This window comes from Notolepis coatsorum, assembly GCF_963971535.1.
Source record: "Notolepis coatsorum genome assembly, chromosome: 9".
Taxonomy (NCBI): Eukaryota; Metazoa; Chordata; class Actinopteri; order Aulopiformes; family Paralepididae; genus Notolepis; species Notolepis coatsorum.
In genome coordinates, this window is record NC_140173.1 from 95,145,710 (window position 1) to 95,167,489 (window position 21,780).

General features: G+C 44.1%; 1 protein-coding gene across 2 annotated transcripts; it reads right to left on the minus strand.

The window, feature by feature from the left end:
- Positions 1–83: 83 nt before the first annotated feature.
- rbm45 (RNA binding motif protein 45) lies at positions 84–20,513 on the minus strand. Of its 2 annotated transcripts, none has more exons than XM_084321207.1 (11): positions 20,180–20,513; positions 17,280–17,402; positions 16,956–17,082; positions 12,021–12,185; positions 10,935–11,108; positions 10,660–10,789; positions 7,962–8,058; positions 7,381–7,538; positions 2,874–2,949; positions 2,447–2,571; positions 84–187 (listed from the first exon to the last, which is right to left on the minus strand). In XM_084321207.1, the coding sequence occupies exons 1-10, from the start codon at positions 20,456–20,458 to the stop codon at positions 2,455–2,457; spliced, it is 1,446 nt and encodes a 481-aa protein (XP_084177333.1). In that variant the 5' UTR covers positions 20,459–20,513; the 3' UTR covers positions 84–187; positions 2,447–2,454. The 2 variants fall into 2 exon arrangements, with proteins under 2 accessions (XP_084177333.1, XP_084177332.1); XM_084321206.1 differs by having other exon boundaries at positions 84–842.
- Positions 20,514–21,780: the final 1,267 nt, after the last annotated feature.

Consider the following 21,780-nt stretch of genomic DNA (forward strand, 5'->3'; position numbering starts at 1 on the left):
ACTGCTACTACCACACGTATCATCATCATCATCATTATTATTGAGTAATTACTGATAAGAGGAATGAGGACACAAGACAGAGGTGTAGAGTTAAGCTTTATTTCAGGTAAAGAGTTGACAACGAGGCCAGTCAATCACGTCTCGGTTCCCTCCAGCCCAGCGTTAGAGGATCCAGCTCCACACAGATCTCAGAGCAGCCAGGAGTTAAAAAATGCCTCATTTATTTACCAGTGCTGTGAAGACAATGGTCCCAGCGCCACGACAACATCTACTACAACTCAAATCTAGATTTACACACAACCCTAAAGTCTCACAATGAGAAAACGGTCAACTTAGAACGCAAACTAACTCATATCAATAATTTCAACTTCAGACTTTACAGACACAGAACAGAACCTAGTATTTAAGATTTGTTTTGATAACTTTCTTTCTTTCTCCTTAGTCTCTGTTTTTCAGCTGCCTTTGTGCTGCATCAATTATATCTTAACAAGACAGGTTACTCTAGTCTAGCGGGATGAGGTTTACTGTAATCTAGTCTAGTGGGAGGAAGAGTCTAGTGGTTGTTCAGTATGTCAGAAACCCTTCTACACTCAATCTTTTGTGTTTATCTTCGGTCTGTTTACAACACTTTCCTAATAAATTATTTTGTGAAAAACATATGGTGTGGCTACATCCTCTAACGCTGACACACACAGCTGGTCAGTCCAGGAGATTTGAAACAGGAGTATTAATAAAAAGGTCAAAGGTCAAATCATGCACTAAACAATAACAACAGAAATCTTGGTCGGGTCGTGGTGTCGTCGGTCGGTCAGGTCAGGGGTCATTGTCATGACAACAGTCACCTAGGAAACAAGAAGCTTCAGAGTTATTTCACTGAAAAAGAAAGAAACCCAGAAGTTGTTATAAAACTTTAAAAAGGTGGATACTGACAAGGATCAAGCTCTCAGCAACACTAACATACATATTAGAAAACTGCACAATTATACAACATTCTAATAATAACTGTCCTGATGACTGTAGAACTGTCTGTCTATCCATCGGTCTGTATCTATATCTGTCTGTATCATCTATATCTATACGTCTGTATCTATATCTATGTCTATCTATATATATCATTCTGTCTGCATCTATATGTCTGTATCTATGTATATATCTGTCTGTATCTGTCTGTATCTATATATATATATATCTGTCTATCAATATCCATCCATCTATATCTATATCCATCCGTCTGTATCTCTATCCATATGTCTGTATCTATATGTATATATATATATATATATATATATATATGTCTGTATCTATATATATGTCTATCCATCTTTCTGTCCGTCTGTATATATATATCTGTCTGTCTAACTATTTATACATAATGGCATAAACAAATAAACACTTAAGGTGCTACATGTTCATTGATGTTGATAAATAGTTGTATATGTTGACTTAATTGTATATGTTTAACTAATCTATGTAGACATATACCTGATCTATTTAGAGATAAAACTGATTTATGTTGACATAACTGATCTATGTAGACATAACTGATCCATGTAAACATATAACTGATCTATGTATTGCTAAATGTCTTGGAAGTCCCACCTCCCTTATTTACTGTTGCTATGTCCATCAAACTGTCCCAACAAAGATGAACTGGACTACCATCAGCCTCAGTGAATTATCATAAGAAATAAAAACAACAATCAGGATATAACTTAAACTAGGAAATAACTTAAAACACGCCAACATTATGGGAAAATATGCTTATCGTCTTCTCCAGAGTCAAACAAGAAGATAGATACAAATGTCCTCTCTGTGTGTTCAGTGGAAAGTGGATACAGACCACTAGCCTAGCTTAAAACTCAAGGAGAGGTGTTTTTGGCTAACAGCTAGGCTAGTGGTCTGTATCTGCTTCCATTAATTTGTGCTAAGCTAGGCTAGCTTACTGAACACACAGAGAGGAGATTGGTATCCATCTTGAATCTAGTCTGACTCTGGAGAAGACACTAAGCTAATTTCCTAAAAAGGTGTGTTCCTTTAACAAGGAGGAAAAGGCAGTTTCTTAATTCCTTTGTGTTTGAAAGGGAGGATTGAGCCGTGTCAGCAGACCTTTGACAGTAAAACCCTTCATACCGAGGGTCTCACGCTCACGCTGCACATTGATTGCATATTGCATTTTTATTGATTCAATGTACATGCAGAGTCTAACGCAGGTAATGCAGCGGAAATGCAACGGTAACGGATCGTCTCATTCCAAATGAAACTCTGTCAGAGAGCAACACAGTCGTGCAATCACTGTGAACGTCCGGTCAGGTCCAACAGCCAGACATCATCAACAACAATTTGGAAAATGATACAATAATACATGCTTAATAATAATATAATATTATATATATATATAATGACAGAGCCATGTTCCCGGTTTGAGGCGCGGGGGGGGGTTACTCACCTACTCTCCTAGTACGTGCGCGGGCGTTTGTGTGACTCCTCTCTGGGAGGGTCGGCCAACATCACCTTCATCCTCACGCCGTTCACCACCCGGCCATGGAGCGCTGCCATCGCATCGTCCGCACACTGTGAGAGAGACACAGAGAGAGAGACATAGAGAGAGAAACAGAGAGAGTGAGGGAGGTATTTGTCTGAACTTAAAGGTGCTATAGGTATCATTCTGCAACTAGATGTCGCACTAGAGCACCAGCATGTCATTTATCCAATCAGGTGCGTTCCACAAGGGGAAATGGGAAGTAGGGAGGGGATACAAACATTCAGTTTGGATCTGCACAAATTAAAATAAACCAAGTCTATTTGCATATTGTAAAAAGAAAGGTCTAGCAGAAAAGAAAATGAAATACATGTACATTATTAATTATTATTACCTGTTTATCAGCGTATTTCATGTAGCCGACTTTCCTTCCCGGAACCAGATGGACTTCAATCAGAGAACCATAACGACTGGAGAGATGGAGTGAAACACAGATTAATCCAGTTCAAAACTGTTCTAATCTGAGTCCTCCTTTCTATAAAGACCAACAGCAGTAACAATGTTGACTCCTGTCCTATAAAGACCAACAGCAGTAACAATGTTGACTACTCTGTCCGATAAAGAACAACAACAGTAACAATGTTAGTCTTTCCTATAAAGACCAACAGTAACAATGTTGACTCCACTGTCCTATAAAGACCAACAACAGTAACAATGTTAGTCTCTTTCCTATAAAGTTTTGCCTTTGAGAACCAATGGTTCTCGAGCCATAACGGCACATGGGGCAGGATCCTATCTCCTGTTTCCGTAGCGTGAGGCAGCTTGATGTACAAGTACACCCCTTGGACATGATGCTAGTATGTCGCAAGGACTTCCCCCCAAACCAACCCTTGATGCTGAGTGTCAAGCAGGGAGGCTATGGGTACCATTTTTAAATAGTCTTTGGTATGACTCGGCCGGGGCTTGAACTCCCAGCCTCCCGAACTCAGGGCGGACACTCTACCCACGAGGCCACTGAGCCAGTTCCTTTCCTATAAAGACCAGCAGTAACTATGTTGACTCCTCTGTCCTATGAAGACCAACAGCAGTAACAATGCTCTCTGTGTCCTCTCACCAAGGGCGGGGCTCCACACACACACGGAGCAGAGCAGAGGGGGAAGTGAAGATAACGTTACGATAACTCGCTATGTTACCGTGTTTGGAGAAGAAAGCTTGAATAGTCTTTCTGAAAATGATACCAAGATGAAAACACACACCAGAGCAAGTGCTGTGGTGAGACTCGGTGAGCTAACAGTGTGAGCGCGTGTGTGTGCGCGCGAGTGTGCAAGTCACCCAGGGCTGTCGAGGTAACCGCATCACCGCAATACCGCGGTGTGTCAAGGGCCAAGGCACCCGCGGATGGAGAACAAACAACCGTGGTTGTTTAAAAATAAAATAAAAAAATTCTCCGAGTCCACAGACCAACGTGTCACTTCTCGCGTTTCCATGGGAGCGCGCTTGAGACTTGTTTATAGTTTGGCATATGAAAGAAGGCGTCGTGTCAGATTTACCGAATGGACTAAGAGCCTGTGACGTCTAATATATTCTCGCCTCTGGTATGACATGTCACATTTTATTTTTATTTTTGTATCCAGGAATGTCCCATTGAGATACAAGATCTCTTCTTGTAACATGCCGATAGAAGTTCGGTAACACTTTTTTAACCTGTTAACCTGCAATGAGTCTCCTGGCCATTTGTTTTCGAGGACTGCATACTTTTTTTGCAAACCAAAACAACATACTTTATACTTATAGCACATGCATGAGCCTGCCTGATCTCTTTTGAAAGATGACATTCTGAAGTTTGCCGGTATGTGTATTCTAAATTGTTTCTTTCATGTTTATGTATTCACTTTATACATTTATATACAATGCCAACCTGCCACCAACAGGTTTAGTATGCTAGTTACTGTGAGAGATGTGGCTAGGTCACACGGTCCACGTAGTGACGTCACCAGGCACTTCGCGCCAGAACGCTCAACCTAAGAGATTTGGACTGTCAGGACTGGAATCGAATGTAATACCGTTATTTTGTGGTACTTTTGCCATTCATTGTGTGCAGGTTCCCCAGCATTTTGAGAGCTGAACCAGCAATAAATGGCCGTTATTGCCTACAGTAGAACCGTCTCCTCCTTTCCTGTGGCGTTTGAAGTCCCCAGAACACAACGCAGATAGAACGGGTGTTAGCCAGCCTAACACATAGAGCAGTGGTTCTCAAACTGTGGTACGCGTACCACTAGTGGTACTTGGTGGTACTGCTGGTGGTACTTGAAAAAATTTAAAATTTAAAAACATTTAAAATAAACATTTTGCAGTCAGGCCACTGAACTTAGAAGCAGGCCAGGCCAGTGTTTATAGCTGCAGATAGTTAGATAACCTAAGTGGGGAACAACCAGGAGATCACTGTGACAGAGAGTAATGCAGTCTAAACAGTCATAAATCTTTTATTCAACTTCAGCCCTGATCATAACCATTTTATATGTCAGAAACAAAATGAAATACTCCCACTTTTCTGAAGAGTTGTTGTTACATCTGACATTACAAAAAACTAAAAATCCATCAAAATCTGTGTTGTTGCTAATCATTGACACATGCCTAGCCTATAATAATCCCCCCCAGAAAAATTTACTTTGCATTTGATATATTGAAAATATTCTACTTGTGTTTTTTTAACAATAATTTAATTTGTGATGCCATCACACAAACTGGCATTTAACACATTAACTGCCACGGAGTTTGATCATCTTATACCATTCTCTGCCAGCACTGTAAGTCTATGGAGATGTTCACCTTCTTTGCAGGGCTATAATTTTTTTTAATTGTATTGCTAAATTGACATTACTATGGCCCATTCAACATCGATTATCTATCGTTCAGGATGTAGGAACGTTTTACTTTTTCATTCACACATTCATACAAAAATACCATCTAGAATATAAATATGTTTTTATCATTTTCTGCAGTAATTCCTAGAACGTGAGATATAGGCATAAATGCATATATAGATTATCAAATGCCGTTTGATACCGATCCACGCTATATTAAAAATTAACTGTACATGGTCCTAAACGTTATGACTGATCATGCGCGGTTGAACGGGGGGGGGGGGGGGGGGGGAGTTTATATTTCCGTGATCGTCGTTAAATGATTTATGTAGTATGGGTGATATATAGATCAGAGCAGTTTGCATGGATAATAATAAACAAAAACGCTGAAAGTCACGGCAGCCTCCTCTTACCGTTGGGCGATGACACTGGAGCAAAAAGATCCCAGTTATTTGATGGGGATCGAGGTGATCCATTTCCGGTTTGTATAATAATAATAATAACAGCCCAAATCATGTCGATTATTGAGTTATGGCAGCGATCGCTACACATGGACGTGTGTCTTGAGTCCCGCAACGATAAGCGAGTGGCCGGACGTATTTAGGAGACGCACCGATATCCAACCGGCATTTCCGGTTTGGCAACTCGCCGATCATCCACCAGGTGGCAGTATTGAAGCGTTGCAGAGTTGTGCCGAGTCCCACAGCATCAGACCAGCCTCCGTGAGGGAAATATGAAACCATGGCGAAAATATGAAATATGATCAAAATAACGTTGTACGCCGTGATCTGGCAGAATTCGCATGAACTTGAAACCCGTTGTACGACGTTTTTGGCGCAGGAAGTGTTAAAGGGTTACAATTCGAAAATGTATTGAATATGTTTTTTTTTTTTTTTTTTACAATAATTTGTGATGCCCATCACAAACACTGGCATTTAAAGGGTAACATTTCAGAATGCAGGAAATTAAGTCTTTGTAACAAAATAATTCCTGGTGGGGGACCCCCACTTAGAAAGTGGCCTGACTAGGGCTATATTTCACACTATATTTGCCAGCCTGAATTATTTCCCCAGTCCGGCCCTGCTTATGTGAGTTGTCAATGGACAACAACATGCTGTGTGTGTGTGTGAGAGAGAGAATGAAGGAAAATTGCTTGCCGTGTGTGAGAGAGAGAGAATTAAGTACATTTGCTGAAATACAGTTCTTAATTTTCTGAGAATGTTAGTTATTATGTTCTCAATGCCCCTTGCATTGTATGTGTTGTGTGGAAGAGTTTGCTAGTTCTAGTGCTACCCTTTTGTACATTGTGGCTGTGTCTGACAAAAGTTAACAATAAATAATGGTATTAGGAATACATTTGCCTCCTGCGTGAACTGTGCATAGCTGAATAGACTGTATTTTAACATCGGTCATATGGTGGTACTTGGAGAGCCAGCTACGTTCTCAGGTGGTACTTGGTGTAAAAAGTTTGAGAACCACTGACTGACAGAGGACAACCGTTACATATGGATGACATTTTTTTATTATTTTTCACATATTGAACGATAGATAGTTGACGTCAAATGGGCCATAGTATTGTATCCAGAGCTATAATATAGAATATAGTTATAGCTCTACAAACAAGGTGACGCACTCCTATATTTTAAAGCGTGGCATTGCTACAACGGGACCTGTCTAATGGCTGGCGCCCAATGTGTTAATAAAAAAATATATAAAAAAATATATATCTCTTTAAAGTGCGGTACCACCGCATGCCGCAGTGATGAGCCACACACAAAACCGTGTGAGAAAATGTCAAACCGTGACAGCCTTAGTGTCACCACTTCATAACTACAGGTACGTCTTAACGGTTAGCTTTGTTCAAGAGACTGAGGGTGAGACTCAGCTGACAGAGGGAGAGACTGACGGGTTGCTAAAACCTTCAACCAATCAAACACAAGTGAGTTGCTCTATAGGCGAACGTAATAACAAATGTGCCCCGCACTGCCCGCCGTCACCTCGCCACTAACTAGAGACCGTTTTCATGCAGTAACTCACCAGTAGACGTCCTCCAGCAACTCCAGGGGCAGCGGGGAGGGGCTGAACACCACAAACAAGCGCTCCTTCACCTTGCTGTCGGGAGGAGCCAGCTTCTTCATGGAGGGAAGCGACACGTCGGTCTGGACCCGCGACACGGGCGAGGAGGCAGGGAAGGCCTGGGGGACCAAACACACCCACTGTTGGAGCCGTTTACCTTCTTTGTTTTCCTATTACACTTGTTTTGGTACACTCGTTTTGGTACACTTGTTTTGGAACACTCGTTTTGGTACACTCGTTTTGGTACACTTGTTTTGGAACACTCGTTTTGGTACACTTGTTTTGAAACACGTTTTGGTACACTTGTCTAGCAGTACCCGTTTTGCACACTTGGCAGCAGGTGTGAAATGGGAACGTTATTTAGGTAGTAAGCCAGGCAGGTAATGCAGGTGTTGCATGCTGGTAGAGGCAAACAGTTCTGACCATGTCACATTGTCACACGTACCGGTCATCTAGTGTGGTCGCTAGTAAGTAGGTAGCTACTAAGTATCGCAACGACAGACATGTGAAGACAGATGGAGGGACAGAAAGACAGGACTCACAGAGGGAGGTTTCATCATCTGGCTGGAAGAAGGTCCGTTCCAGCAAGCAGTCATCATCTGAGCTGCTACAAACTGCATGGCCATCCTTCCTACTGGACTACACACACACACACACACACACACACACACACACACACAGACAGACACACAGTTAACTTACGTATAAGTATTAGGGCTGGGAGCCGAGGTATAGAGAATATTAAGGTATACCGTAATGGATCCAGACAATACAATTATATTCAGATTGCGTAAAAAATGTACATGCTTTAGATACAATTTATTATCATTGCACAAGAGAGGTACTCGGAGAAGTGGACATCCAGGAACTCTAAGCTGGAGACACGCTCGACTTCCATCCCGTATATACAGACGGGAGCGTGCATGCCTGCTTTGGGCTTGCTGAAGTCCACAGTGAGCTCCTTGGATTTCTTGGTGTTGAGGGCCAGGTTGTTGTCAGCGCACCATGCAGCCAGGTGCTGGACCTCCTTCATGCAGGTCAACTCATTGTTGTGTCATTTGCAAACTTGAAAATGGTGTTGGAGCCATGTACAGGAGTGCAGTCATGGGTGTAGAGGGAGTAGTGGAGAGGGCTCAGCACACAGCCCTGTGGGACACCGGTGTTCAGGGTGTCGAGGAGAGGGCTCAGCACACAGCCCTGTGCGACGCCGGTGTTCAGGGCGTAGAGGGAGTAGAGGAGAGGGCTCAGCACACAGCCCTGTGGGACACCGGTGTTCAGGGCGTAGAGGGAGTAGAGGAGAGGGCTCAGCACACAGCCCTGTGGGACACTGGCGTAGAGGGAGTAGAGAGGGCTCAGCACACAGCCCTGTGGGACACCGGTGTTCAGGGTGTAGAGGAGAGGGTAGGGCTGGGCGATATGGCCAAAAACATTATCGCGATAAAATTATAAAATTATTTTCATATAACTCGATATCGATAATTATCGTCGATATAATGTCTGTCAAGTTTAATTAACTTATTATGCCCGGCGCCGATGGACGGGCTATTAATAGACTTGTTTTGCTGCTGCGAATGTCTCGAGAGTCGAGTTGATGTCGTCATCAGTCCGCGCACGTTAGCAGTTAGCCAAAGCAAGCGGAGTATCTCATGACAATGTACTAAATATGACCCTAAAATACTCTGTTCCGCCCCAATACATTGCAACGACGTCCACCGTATACCCCACACTACTATAACAGTTACCCTCAGAATTCAAAAACACACACCAACTCGGCAGGTAAACTGTAAAATAGCACCGTGCAAGCTAATTAGCCTAGCCAGCCTTGTTTACTGAGTCCTACCTCCGCGTCTCCTTCTGGGTCTCCTTCCGCTGTCGGCCATCTCCTTCACTGATTGGTTGTTAGTGCGTGTGCTCATATCCAAGCTTGGAAAATCGATATATCGAAACTTTGCGACCACGTTTCATGTTTATTTCGAGGAAATAATTTATCGCGATAGTTATCGTTATCGTTTTATCGCCCAGCCCTAGGAGAGGGCTCAGCACACAGCCCTGTGGGACGCTGGTGTTCAGGGTGTAGAAGAGAGGTCTCAGCACACAGCCCTGTGGATGACCGGTGTACAGGGTGTAGAGGAGAGGGCTCAGCACACAGCCCTGTGGATGACCGGTGTACAGGGTGTAGAGGAGAGGGCTCAGCACACAGCCCTGTGGATCACCGGTGTACAGGGTGTAGAGGAGAGGGCTCAGCACACAGCCCTGTGGATCACCGGTGTAGAGGAGAGGGCTCAGCACACAGCCCTGTGGGACGCCAGTGTTCAGGGTGTAGAGGAGAGGGCTCAGCACACAGCCCTGTGGGACACCCGTGTTCAGGGCGTAGAGGGAGTAGAGGAGAGGGCTCAGCACACAGCCCTGTGGATCACCGGTGTACAGGAGAGGGCTCAGCACACAGCCCTGTGGGACACCCGTGTTCAGGGCGTAGAGGGAGTAGAGGAGAGGGCTCAGCACACAGCCCTGTGGATCACCGGTGTACAGGGTGTAGAGGAGAGGGCTCAGCACACAGCCCTGTGGGACACCCGTGTTCAGGGCGTAGAGGGAGTAGAGGAGAGGGCTCAGCACACAGCCCTGTGGGACGCCGGTGTTCAGGGTGTAGAGGAGAGGGCTCAGCACACAGCCCTGTGGGACACCCGTGTTCAGGGCGTAGAGGGAGTAGAGGAGAGGGCTCAGCACACAGCCCTGTGGATCACCGGTGTACAGGAGAGGGCTCAGCACACAGCCCTGTGGGACACCCGTGTTCAGGGCGTAGAGGGAGTAGAGGAGAGGGCTCAGCACACAGCCCTGTGGATCACCGGTGTACAGGGTGTAGAGGAGAGGGCTCAGCACACAGCCCTGTGGGACACCCGTGTTCAGGGCGTAGAGGGAGTAGAGGAGAGGGCTCAGCACACAGCCCTGTGGGACGCCGGTGTTCAGGGTGTAGAGGAGAGGGCTCAGCACACAGCCCTGTGGATCACCGGTGTTCAGGGTGTAGAGAGGGCTCAGCACACAGCCCTGTGGGACGCCGGTTCTCAGGGTGTAGAGAGGGCTCAGCACACAGCCCTGTGGGACGCCGGTTCTCAGGGTGAGATTGTCTAACCTAACACACTGTGGTCTGTTGGTTAGGAAGTGAGGTGGAGTGAAGAAGTGAAAATAGACCATTCTTCACCAGGTCCAGAATGACACTGTGTGTGTGTGTGTGTGTGCGTGTACCTGGTGCGGTCCTCTCCATCGTCTATGAAAGTAACAGCCAGTCTGTTTCCAGGCGGATATTCAAAACCAGTCAGCTTCTCTTTGGCGTACAGCGCTGAGCCCAGGTTGTTGTAGCGAATCACAGCATGGCCTGGAGGACACGTGACACACAGCAACCAAAAATCAAAAGGCCAGCAAGATATGTTATTTGGAGTACAACAAAGCCTAGTCTATCCAGACCGTGGAGGTGGTACCTTGAGGCTAAAGAAGAGAGCTGGTGATGGGTCGGTACCAACCTTTACTCTGCCCATACGGGTCTCTCTGGAGTTCACAGTAGTCCATTCCAGGGACAATGTCAAACAGACCATAAATCTGCTCCTGGGTAATGATCGCCCTCGACGACACCATCAGGCAGCGAGTGATGATATCACTGGAGCGGTAGTCGGAGGGTGGGTAGCCGCTGGGGTCGGCTGGAGGTTGAGACAGTGGTTAAGAGGAATAGTTTCACATTAAGAGTCTGTTACTTTTCTTAAAGTGTTCATCCTTAAGATTATCGCATTAAAAAACACCATATTTTCATTCCATTGCAAATAGCTAGGGCTGTACCGAATAGTTCAAAGCTTCATTCATAACGTTGACAAATTTTTTTTATGGGTCTATTCATTCTGTTTAAACCAATGGGGTTTTTCTTCACAGTTGCAGATAAAGATTAGGCTACACTAATATTATACTATTATAGTATATGACTAGTCATATTTTTTTTTATAAAACATTTATCATAAATGATGTAGCCTATCTGCATCCACTTGGCACTCCATCAAGACGTCACCATCACTTTCGTACCAACCGTGCCCTTATTGGATTATTTATGTTTACAAAACTGACGAGTTATAAGAAAGTTGATTTAATAAAAAAATGTGTTTGGGGATATTAAAAAATAAAAATAAATATGACGACAGACATTGGAAGCTTCATTCGAAAACTTCAAGCCCTACAAATAGCCATTCAATGTATTTGCGTTATGTAAGCGCTTCTATAAATACTAGTTTCCATTGGTGGAGGTGGCCTAGTCAGCCATTCGTTTTAGCAGTTTGGCAAATTTGTGTTGTTAATATCTTGCAATTGTGTTCAAGGATGATTTAGGGAGATTTAAGTCTGACTGCTCTCCATACTACGTCAGTGCTGTGCCAGAGCAGGAGAAAGTCACGAGTGACTGACCACAATTTGCCTGCAGAGCCTACCGCAGCAACATCTGTGTGCCATGGAGAAAAGAGGAAGAGAGCTGCTCACCCATAGCAAAGGGGTAGGGGTTGAAAAGAGGAAGAGAGCTGCTCACCCATAGCAAAGGGGTAGGGGTTGAAAAGAGGAAGAGAGCTGCTCACCCATAGCAGGGTAGGTGTAGGGGTTGTTGCCGTCATTGTTCATGTGTTCCCCTCTACCTCCACCTCCACCTCCACCTCCACCTCCGCCTCCGCCTCCACCCCCGGGGTACTCTGCATCTGCTGGTGTTGTTCTACTGCGAGGCTCTGCCAATATGGCCCTGTAACCTGAATAATAACACATAGTCAATACATATAACACTAAGTATACTAATACTTAATATGGCCCTGTAACCTGAATAATAACAGTCAATACATATCTTACTAACTATACTAACACTTAATAATATGTAACCTGAATAATAACAACACAGTCAATAGATATCCTACTAACTATACTAACACTTAATATGGCCCTGTAACCTGAATAATAACACATAGTATAGTTAGTAGGATATATGTATTGACTATGTGTTATTATTCAGGTTACAAGGCCATATTAAGTGTTAGTATAGTTAGTAGGATATGTATTGACTATGTGTTGTTATTATTCAGGTTACATATTAAGTGTTAGTCAATACATATATGCTACTAACTATACAAACACTTGACTCATTGGACGCCAGAGGTCGCTGTGGGCGTATGGCCGTGTGTGCCAGCGCTTTGTTCAATGGGGATAAATGCCGGTGTTTGCAGTGCTAAAACTATATAAAATATTATAGCTATGGATCTAATAACATATTCGATTGTCATTGAGTTTCTTCTGGTCAAGATTTTCATCCATACATTTCCGTTTTATACCGTGGTGAATACGAGTATAGTTTTAGAGTGATTCTGTGTAATCCCAGGAAACGCTGTCAAACAGCGTTTTACTGCATTTCATTATAAATCGTGCCATTCCTGGCCTGGATCAATAATCAATCTGAAATCAACGCTATATTATCAGTATTATGTTTCATCATGCATGCATGAAAGGGTGGGGGGGGGGTCGTTTTTCTATGCTTCGATCGCCACCAACGGAATACGCTACACAGTACATTACAGACACACACTCCGATCGCGGGGAAAGAATTATCAGATCAACGCAAGATTGATAACATACAGTCCTTACCTTATCTATGATGTACTGCAAAAAGAAGAATCCAATTATCTGATCGCCATTCCAAATACTGATCGCGATCGTGTTTCCAACGTAATCCAGCATTGAACATGAACGAGGGGGGGGTGACCCTCGTCAAAGCATCAGTTATAACCGCTTGTCTTGCCGGAGTATTTAGACCCCGCCCGCATGCCGCAGCTCGGCCCAGACAACAAGCCACATCGTTTCAAATGGAGTGCAATAGCAGCCGCAAGGCGTTAGGCGGCGGTATTGGACGTTTGCGATCTCAGACCCATTCCCAATGATAACATCAGGCTGGATGGATGAATTATGAAGGGAAATATCGAATAAAATAAATAACAACCAAAACCCGAGAAATCTCGGGTCTGGCGCCCAGCGCATGGCGAGTTAACCCGACTTATCTCGGGTTTGGCCCCGAATGAGTTAATATGTAACCTGAATAATAACACATAGTATAGTTAGTAGGATATGTATTGACTGTTATTATTCAGGTTACAGGGCCATATTAAGCGTTAGTATAGTTAGTAGGATATGTATTGACCAACACTTAATATGGCCCTGTAAACTGAATAATAACAGTCAATACATTATGCTACTAACTATACTAACACTTAATATGTAACCTGAATAATAACAACACAGTCAATACATATCCTACTAACTATACTAACACATCTTGCGCCAAAAACGAGTTTACTCATTATTGCCCGCCAATCGAATAGCGCCAACAACGAGTTTACTCGTTTTTATGATCGCTATTTCCTTTATTCGCTATTGGCATTCATAATTCATCCAGGAAGGCTCCGGGAGCCAGCTGGACCCTGTCTGACGCCTCAATACCGCCGCCTGGTGGATTTCGGGCGAGTTGCACTCCACTCTAAACCGGATGTGGCGCTCTGTGCATCGGGGAAAATCCTCCGGCAGAGATATCTTGTAACGTGGATCAAGATACACACTCGAGTGCATGGGATCGCTTTCGAGACGCAAGAATCAATATGCTTTCGGCGTTTATTGCGTCATACAAACGGAAAATGGATCTAGCAGATCAACATCAAATAATTGGAAAAAAAATCTGCAGATGCATCGGCCACAGGTAAGAGGAATCTAATGTTAATTCCAGCTCGATTGTCCATTTTTCATTGCAATCTATCCGATCAACGTATGGTGTCGTACTAAAGAAAGCCGTTAGTGACAATCAAGGAATCATAAACGACCCCCCCCCCCCCCCCCCCCCCACGCATGATGGAGCATAATGTATAGCGATCATATGCATTTGAATTTTTAATATAGCGTATATAGGAACGAAACTCCAGTCGATTATGTATAATAAGCGGCAGGGCCTATAACGCGCGTTCTAGGAATTACTGCTATACACTCTAAAAACACACTTATATTCACTACGGTACTAACACGACAATGTATGAATGGAAAAATATAACGTTCCCACATCCGGAACGATAGATACCTGATGTTGAATGGGCCATAGTAATGTTGATATAGCTATAATATTTAAAAAGTTATAGGCTAGCCCTGCAAAGAAGGTGAGCCACTCCATAGGGTTACAGCACTGGCAGAGAGTGGTATAAGATGGGCATACTGCGTGGCGCAGAATGTGTTAATATGGCCCTGTAACCTGAATAATAACAACACATAGTATATGACTGTTATTATAGGTTACATATTAAGTGTTAGTAGTTAGTAGGATATGTATTGACTAACACTTAATGTGTAACCTGAATAATAACAGTCAATACATATCCTACTAACTATAATAACACTTAAGATGGCCCTGTAACCTGAATAATATCAACACATAGTCAATACATATCCTACTAACTATAATAACACTTAACTCATTCCCCGCCAAAAACTATTATACTCGTTATTGGGTGCCATCCTTTTAACGCCAACAACGAGTATACTCATTATTTGATAATTTTTCCATTTTAATATTCTATTCAATGTCAGGGACCCGTATGTTGCCGTTAGAAGGCATACTGTGACCCCGAGGGTGCAGTACCGGCCAGATCCTCCCAGGTGGCAGTATCGACTATCGAGAGTGCAGTAAACCCTGTTCCAGACCCTGTGTTACACTCAAATGTCTCTGGGCGCAGTTTTCTGGGTCGGGCGAGTTGACCAGTTCTCCTGGTTGCATTGAAGCGCGTCAAATTCCCCCGATCCATATGTTGTGGTGGGTTATGTCGTGGACCAGATGGACATCAGATGGACCAGATGGCGATCAAACAATTGGAATATTTTTGGAATACTGACGATCACAGGTAAGGACTATCTGACGTCAATTCTAGCTTGATCGTGCAATGTTTTTATACCGATCCAGCTGAGCAGCGTTTTTGTGTTCAATACGAATGCTGTGACTGGCAATCAAAGAATCAGAAACGACCCCCCCCCCCCCCTTTCATGCATTCATGATGAAACATAATACCCATTATATACATTTGATTTGGGAATAGTAGCGTGTCCAGGCAAGAAACGCCAACGTTTATAGTAGAATTCACGTAAAAGGCTATAACTCAGCCTTTCGGGAATTACCCCAGACCATTCTGAAATTATACTTATATTCACCACGGGATAGCGCGCAAAAGCTTTTTTGCATCTTGGATGGAAGAAAGTCACTGTCAAATGACTATAGTATTGTCCCCATAGCTATAATATAGATATAGCTCTACAAACAAGGTGACGCACTCCTATCTTTAAAGCGTGGCATAGCTACAAAGGGACCCGTCTAATCCCTGGCGCTGAATGAGTTAATATGTATACTGAATAATAACCACACATAGTCAATACATATCCTACTAACTATACTAACTAGGCTTGGGCGGTATGACGGTATTCCGGGGTATTTAGAGATACCGACGGTATTGAAAATCAATACAGTCAAAATCACAGTTGGGGTTCAGTTTCTATTTACACTGAAACGGAGTTTCGACAGGGACTGCATTGGTTGTAGTGCACACACACAGCACGGCCAGCAGAGGGCAGGGGAGGCGGTCCGTATTTCCCGCACAGAGCTGAGCTGAGCAAAATGGCGGCAGCATTGGCTATTGTGAGTCACGTGAAGAGAACACAGAGGTGCGTCACACTAACCTGTATGCATTTCCTCTATCTCTGAGCAGACTGCTAAAGCAATAATAATAATAATACGTTACCATTGAACGATGAAGCGTCGAAGTTAACCACCGTCACTCCAGCCCACGATGAGCTCCCTGACCACAGATGGCTAACGTTTTGTCAAACAAGAGCTAAACTTGCACACACTTGTCGCATTTGAACAATTAAAGGACTGGAGTCTGTTCGGATTTAAGCAAAACCCTCGCCGCCACGAGTCGCCAGTGATTTCATCCAGCACAACGAGACTACGAGAGACGGAGGCACTTCTTTGGGAATGTAATATAAAACGGGGTGAGTGAGTGTTGACATTTTTTTAATCCTAATGCAACTGGCTCACGTTCATACGATGGTGCCGGGCTGCCGGCTAACTAGCTACCGTTAGCTCACGTCAATACCTGGATGGTGCCGGCAGGCGGCAGTGGGCTACCTTCTGTGATTTGTTTACTTCGAGGTTGAAGAAAGTGCACTGAAAGAACGGCCCTAATCTCAACATGTTTCAATATAAGCAAGCGTTATGTATGGTGATAATAACGAGTATATTGTTAGCTCCGACGCACCCCCCCCCCCCCCCCCCCCCCCCGCTGATGAAAATGAAAGTCATACCGTCATATACCGTACACCGGGGTATTGGGTCATCATAGTATGACGGTATGAAAAAAATGATACCGCCCAAGCCTAATACTAACACTGCTGCTGTGGCCAACACATTTCTGTAACCTGAATAACAACAGCATCATCACAACACGTACCTCTGTCACAGTTCTCTATGGCCACAGCAGCCTGGGAGGGCTTGTGGTAGCGGACGTATCCCAAACCTTTACTCTCCCCTGTGAACTTGTTTTTTATTATCACACAATACTCAATATCACCATACTCCTAGAAAGAGAGAGACATAAGAGAGCAAACGAAATTAGCATTTTATTATAATAAAACACAAAATATGTGTGCCCTAATGATAAGAGCAGCACAATGAAGAAAATGAATACATAAATAAATACGTATACTATGGAATTACACACTACAAATAATTATATAAAAAAAAAGGGGGGGGGGGACAGCGAGACAGACAGCACCTTAAATGTATCTTTGAGGTCTTCCTCCGAGAATGTTTTGGGAATCATAACGAAGATCCGTGTAAGTTCCTCGTCCTCGACGTCCCTGTGGCGCGCTGACGACCGCGACTGGGCGATGAACACCTGGAAACAGACACACTCCAAGTCAGTCACACACACTGACTGATTGATTGAAAACTCTATTAACAGATTGCAGAATGAGTACAGTATACAGTACAGCTCAATACACACAATTGTTAAGGGGATGCAGACCAGAGAAAGACTTTCGTCTTGTTTACATCAGGGTCCCCCATTTTCAATTCATCATAACATATGACTATTAGGGCTGACCTTCGATTTATTTTTTTGGAATTCGAAGCTTCGGGGCCGAGATACGATTTTAATTCGAAGCTTCGAAATAAATGCTTTTTTTTTTATTTTTACAAAAAAAATTAAAAAATATATAAATAAGTATTAATATTATTTTTTATTTTTTATGTTGTGGGACTTGTACAGCACTTTGTTCAACTTTGTCAGTGTTGTAAAGTTTAAACCTTTTTAAATCTTAGACAAACTAAACAAACACTTTGCTTTCATGAACTATTTAAGCCGTCATTTGAGGCTTTATAAAAGCTGTCAGTGCCGAGTCCGACCTCATCTTAAATAACAAACAGCATTGCTTGTTGGAATTAACAAAGAGGCAGAGTTTTTTTTTAATATTCATATTCTATTTAAAAAAAAATTGCATAATCGAATTTTATTTTCATATTCGAATCCCATGTCCATCGAACGAAGCTTCGAAGCATTTAAGACAGCCCTAATCTTCACTATACTCTTGAATTAGCCCCCGCCCCCACACACACTATACTTTTGAATGACCCCCCCCCCACACACTATACTATTGAATTAGCCCCCCCCCCCCCACACACACTATATTCTTGAATGACCCCCCCCCCCCCCCCACACTATACTCTTGAACGACACCACCCCACACACTATACTCTTGGACACCACGACACCACCACCCCCCCCCCCCCCCCCCACACACACTATACTCTTGAACGACACCACCACCCCCCACACACACACACTATACTCTTGAACGATATATATCGATCTATTATCAATAATTTAATTTTGAATTTAACAAAGCCCCCCCCCTCTTGAATTTAACAAAGCCCCCCCCACTCTTGAATTTAACAAAGCCCCCCCCCCACTCTTGAATTTAACAAAGCCCCCCCCCCACTCTTGAATTTAACAAAGCCCCCCCCCCCACTCTTGAATTTAACAAAGCCCCCCCCCCACTCTTGAATTTAACAAAGCCCCCCCCACTCTTGAATTTAACAAAGCCCCCCCCCACTCTTGAATTTAACAAAGCCCCCCACACACTACACTCTTGAATTTAACGAAGCCCCCCCCACTACACTTGAATTTAACAAAGCCGCCCCCACCCCACTACTCTTGAATTTAACGAAGCCCCCCCCCCACTCTTGAATTTAACAAAGCCCCCCCCCCCACTCTTGAATTTAACAAAGCCCCCCCCCACTCTTGAATTTAACAAAGCCCCCCCCCACTCTTGAATTTAACAAAGCCCCCCCCCCCCACTCTTGAATTTAACAAAGCCCCCCCCCACTCTTGAATTTAACAAAGCCCCCCCCCCACTCTTGAATTTAACAAAGCCCCCCCCCCACTCTTGAATTTAACAAAGCCCCCCCCACTCTTGAATTTAACAAAGCCCCCCCCACTCTTGAATTTAACAAAGCCCCCCCCACTCTTGTGCCCCCCCACTCTTGAATTTAACAAAGCCCCCCCACTCTTGAATTTAACAAAGCCCCCCCCCCGACTCTTGAATTTAACGAAGCCCCCCCCCCACTCTTGAATTTAACGAAGCCCCCCCCCACTCTTGAATTTAACAAAGCCCCCCCCACTCTTGAATTTAACAAAGCCCCCCCACTATTGAATTTAACGAAGCCCCCCCACTATTGAATTTAACAAAGCCCCCCCACTATTGAATTTAACAAAGCCCCCCCACTATTGAATTTAACAAAGCCCCCCCACTCTTGAATTTAACAAAGCCCCCCCACTCTTGAATTTAACAAAGCCCCCCCACTCTTGAATTTAACAAAGCCCCCCCACTCTTGAATTTAACAAAGCCCCCCCCCCCCCCCCCCGACTCTTGAATTTAACGAAGCCCCCCCCACTCTTGAATTTAACGAAGCCCCCCCCCCACTCTTGAATTTAACGAAGCCCCCCCCACTCTTGAATTTAACGAAGCACCCGCCCCCCACACACTACACTCTTGAATTTAACGAAGCCCCCCCCCCACTCTTGAATTTAACGAAGCCCCCCCCCCCCCCCCCCGACTCTTGAATTTAACGAAGCCCCCCCCCCACTCTTGAATTTAACGAAGCCCCCCCCCCACTCTTGAATTTAACGAAGCCCCCCCCCACTCTTGAATTTAACGAAGCACCCGCCCCCCACACACTACACTCTTGAATTTAACGAAGCCCCCCCCCCCCCACTCTTGAATTTAAAGAAGCCCCCCCACACTGTTGAATTTAACGAAGCCCCCCCCACACTGTTGAATTTAAAGAAGCCCCCCCCCCCCCCCCACACACACTCTTGAATTTAACGACGCCCCCTCCCCCCACACACTCTTGAATTTAACCTCCCCCCACACACCAGCCGGTGTCGTATAAAGAATAGTTTGTTTAATCATGAGAGATACTGATTAAAGAAAGGTGAATCCAGGCTACAGTGTTGTGTGTGAGACCGTCGTAGTTGGCGACCGCGCCAGTGTGGCGCTACCAGGCCACACGGTGCCACCGGGCCGCCCTCTCCCACCAGACCACACCGGGCCGCCATCTCCTACAAACACGACCGGTTAAAGTAAATAAAGCGGGAATCCTTCTCCAACGCACCTTGATGGGTTTGGTACTCTCCGCCAGGACTTTGCCGTGCATCTCCTCCATGGCCAGGCAGGCGTGGGAGGACTTGGCGAACTTCACATAGGAGACTCCTTTCGACTCTTTGGTCTGTTTGTCTTTTACCAGCCAGACCCCCTGGATGTCCCCAAACACGGAGAAGCTGTCCCGGATCACCTCCTCGGGCACTGACCGACTGGTCACCAGGAACAGTCGGCTGTTGGGAGGCTCGTCCAGGTTTTCATTCGCCTTATTTGAAGAATTATACTCCTCCATCTTGGTTAGCAGTTAGCCTACTAGTAGTAGCTCTTTGACTAGCGTCCGCCGTCCTTCTTCTACTGCTACTTCCGGCTCTGGTAGCACGTAGCAGCTCTTCTTCTTCTGGTCTATTTCCGGCAAACCGGGCTAGTTAGATGCAAAGCTTTGCTGCCATCTAGAGGCTGAATAAAACATTCCACTACATTACTAGGCTTGATTGATTGAAAACTTTACAGATTGCAGAATGGGTACAATAGGGCAGGGGTTCCCAAACTTTTCAGGCCGGGGCCCAGAAAATAAGGCGTCAGAGAGCCGCGGCCCAATGCACATCGTCAGGCTTTTTTTTTTTTTTTTTTGTCAGATGACCGATTTTTTAAGCCAAATATCACTTCAATCCTATTAAGTTAGTTCAAGTTAGTTATTCATTTATATGTGCTATTTATGAGAGGGCTAACTTGTTGCAAAATAATAATGATAATAATAATAGCCTTATTAAAATACTATTATTGCTTCGGTTGTTTTCAGCGTTTTATGTGCATAATCTGTTATTTAGTTTGAAATGTTCGTTGAAATAAGTAGATTTTTCGTTTTTGTTTATTTATTAAGTTAATATAAAACCATATAGTCACATTTTAGAATACAATAGAATAGAATTTTAGAATACAACTAGAAACACTGTCCTGGCCTGCTTCTAAGTTCAGTGGCCTGACAAAAAAATAATAATAAAAAAATAAAAAATAAAAAATAAAAAAAATATTTTCTTTTTATTTTTTTTATTTTTTTTTATTTTTTTTAAATCATCTCGCGGCCCACCCGTGGCTGCTCGCGGCCCACCTTTGGGTCGCGACCCCGACTTTGGGAACCACTGCAATAGGGGATGCAGACCAGAGAAAGACTTTCGTCTTGTTTACATCAGGGTCCCCCATTTTCAATTCATCGTAACATTTATGACATACACGACATACAGATAAACAGTACTGTTACATCCAGACATTTATAAGATATACAAATATACAGTACATTTTATGAGTACAAAAATAGTCTAAAAAGAGAGTATATACATTTGAGGGGGAAGAAACTGTACATTGGGGGGGGGGGGGGTGTTGGATATTTACAGGGGCCAATTTCGAATTGCAGCCTTCCGTAGCTGCTCTTTGAGAGCAGTTTTGAAGGTGGGTAGGGATTCAAAAAGATGTACGGCTGTGGGTAGGGCGTTCCACATTGATGTGGCATAATTGCTAAACGTGTTTAGTCCCTTGTTTGAGCTGAATCTGGGTTGAACATGATTTGTGGAACTCCCTCTGGTGTTGTGGTCGTGGTATTCACTGACCTTTGGGAAG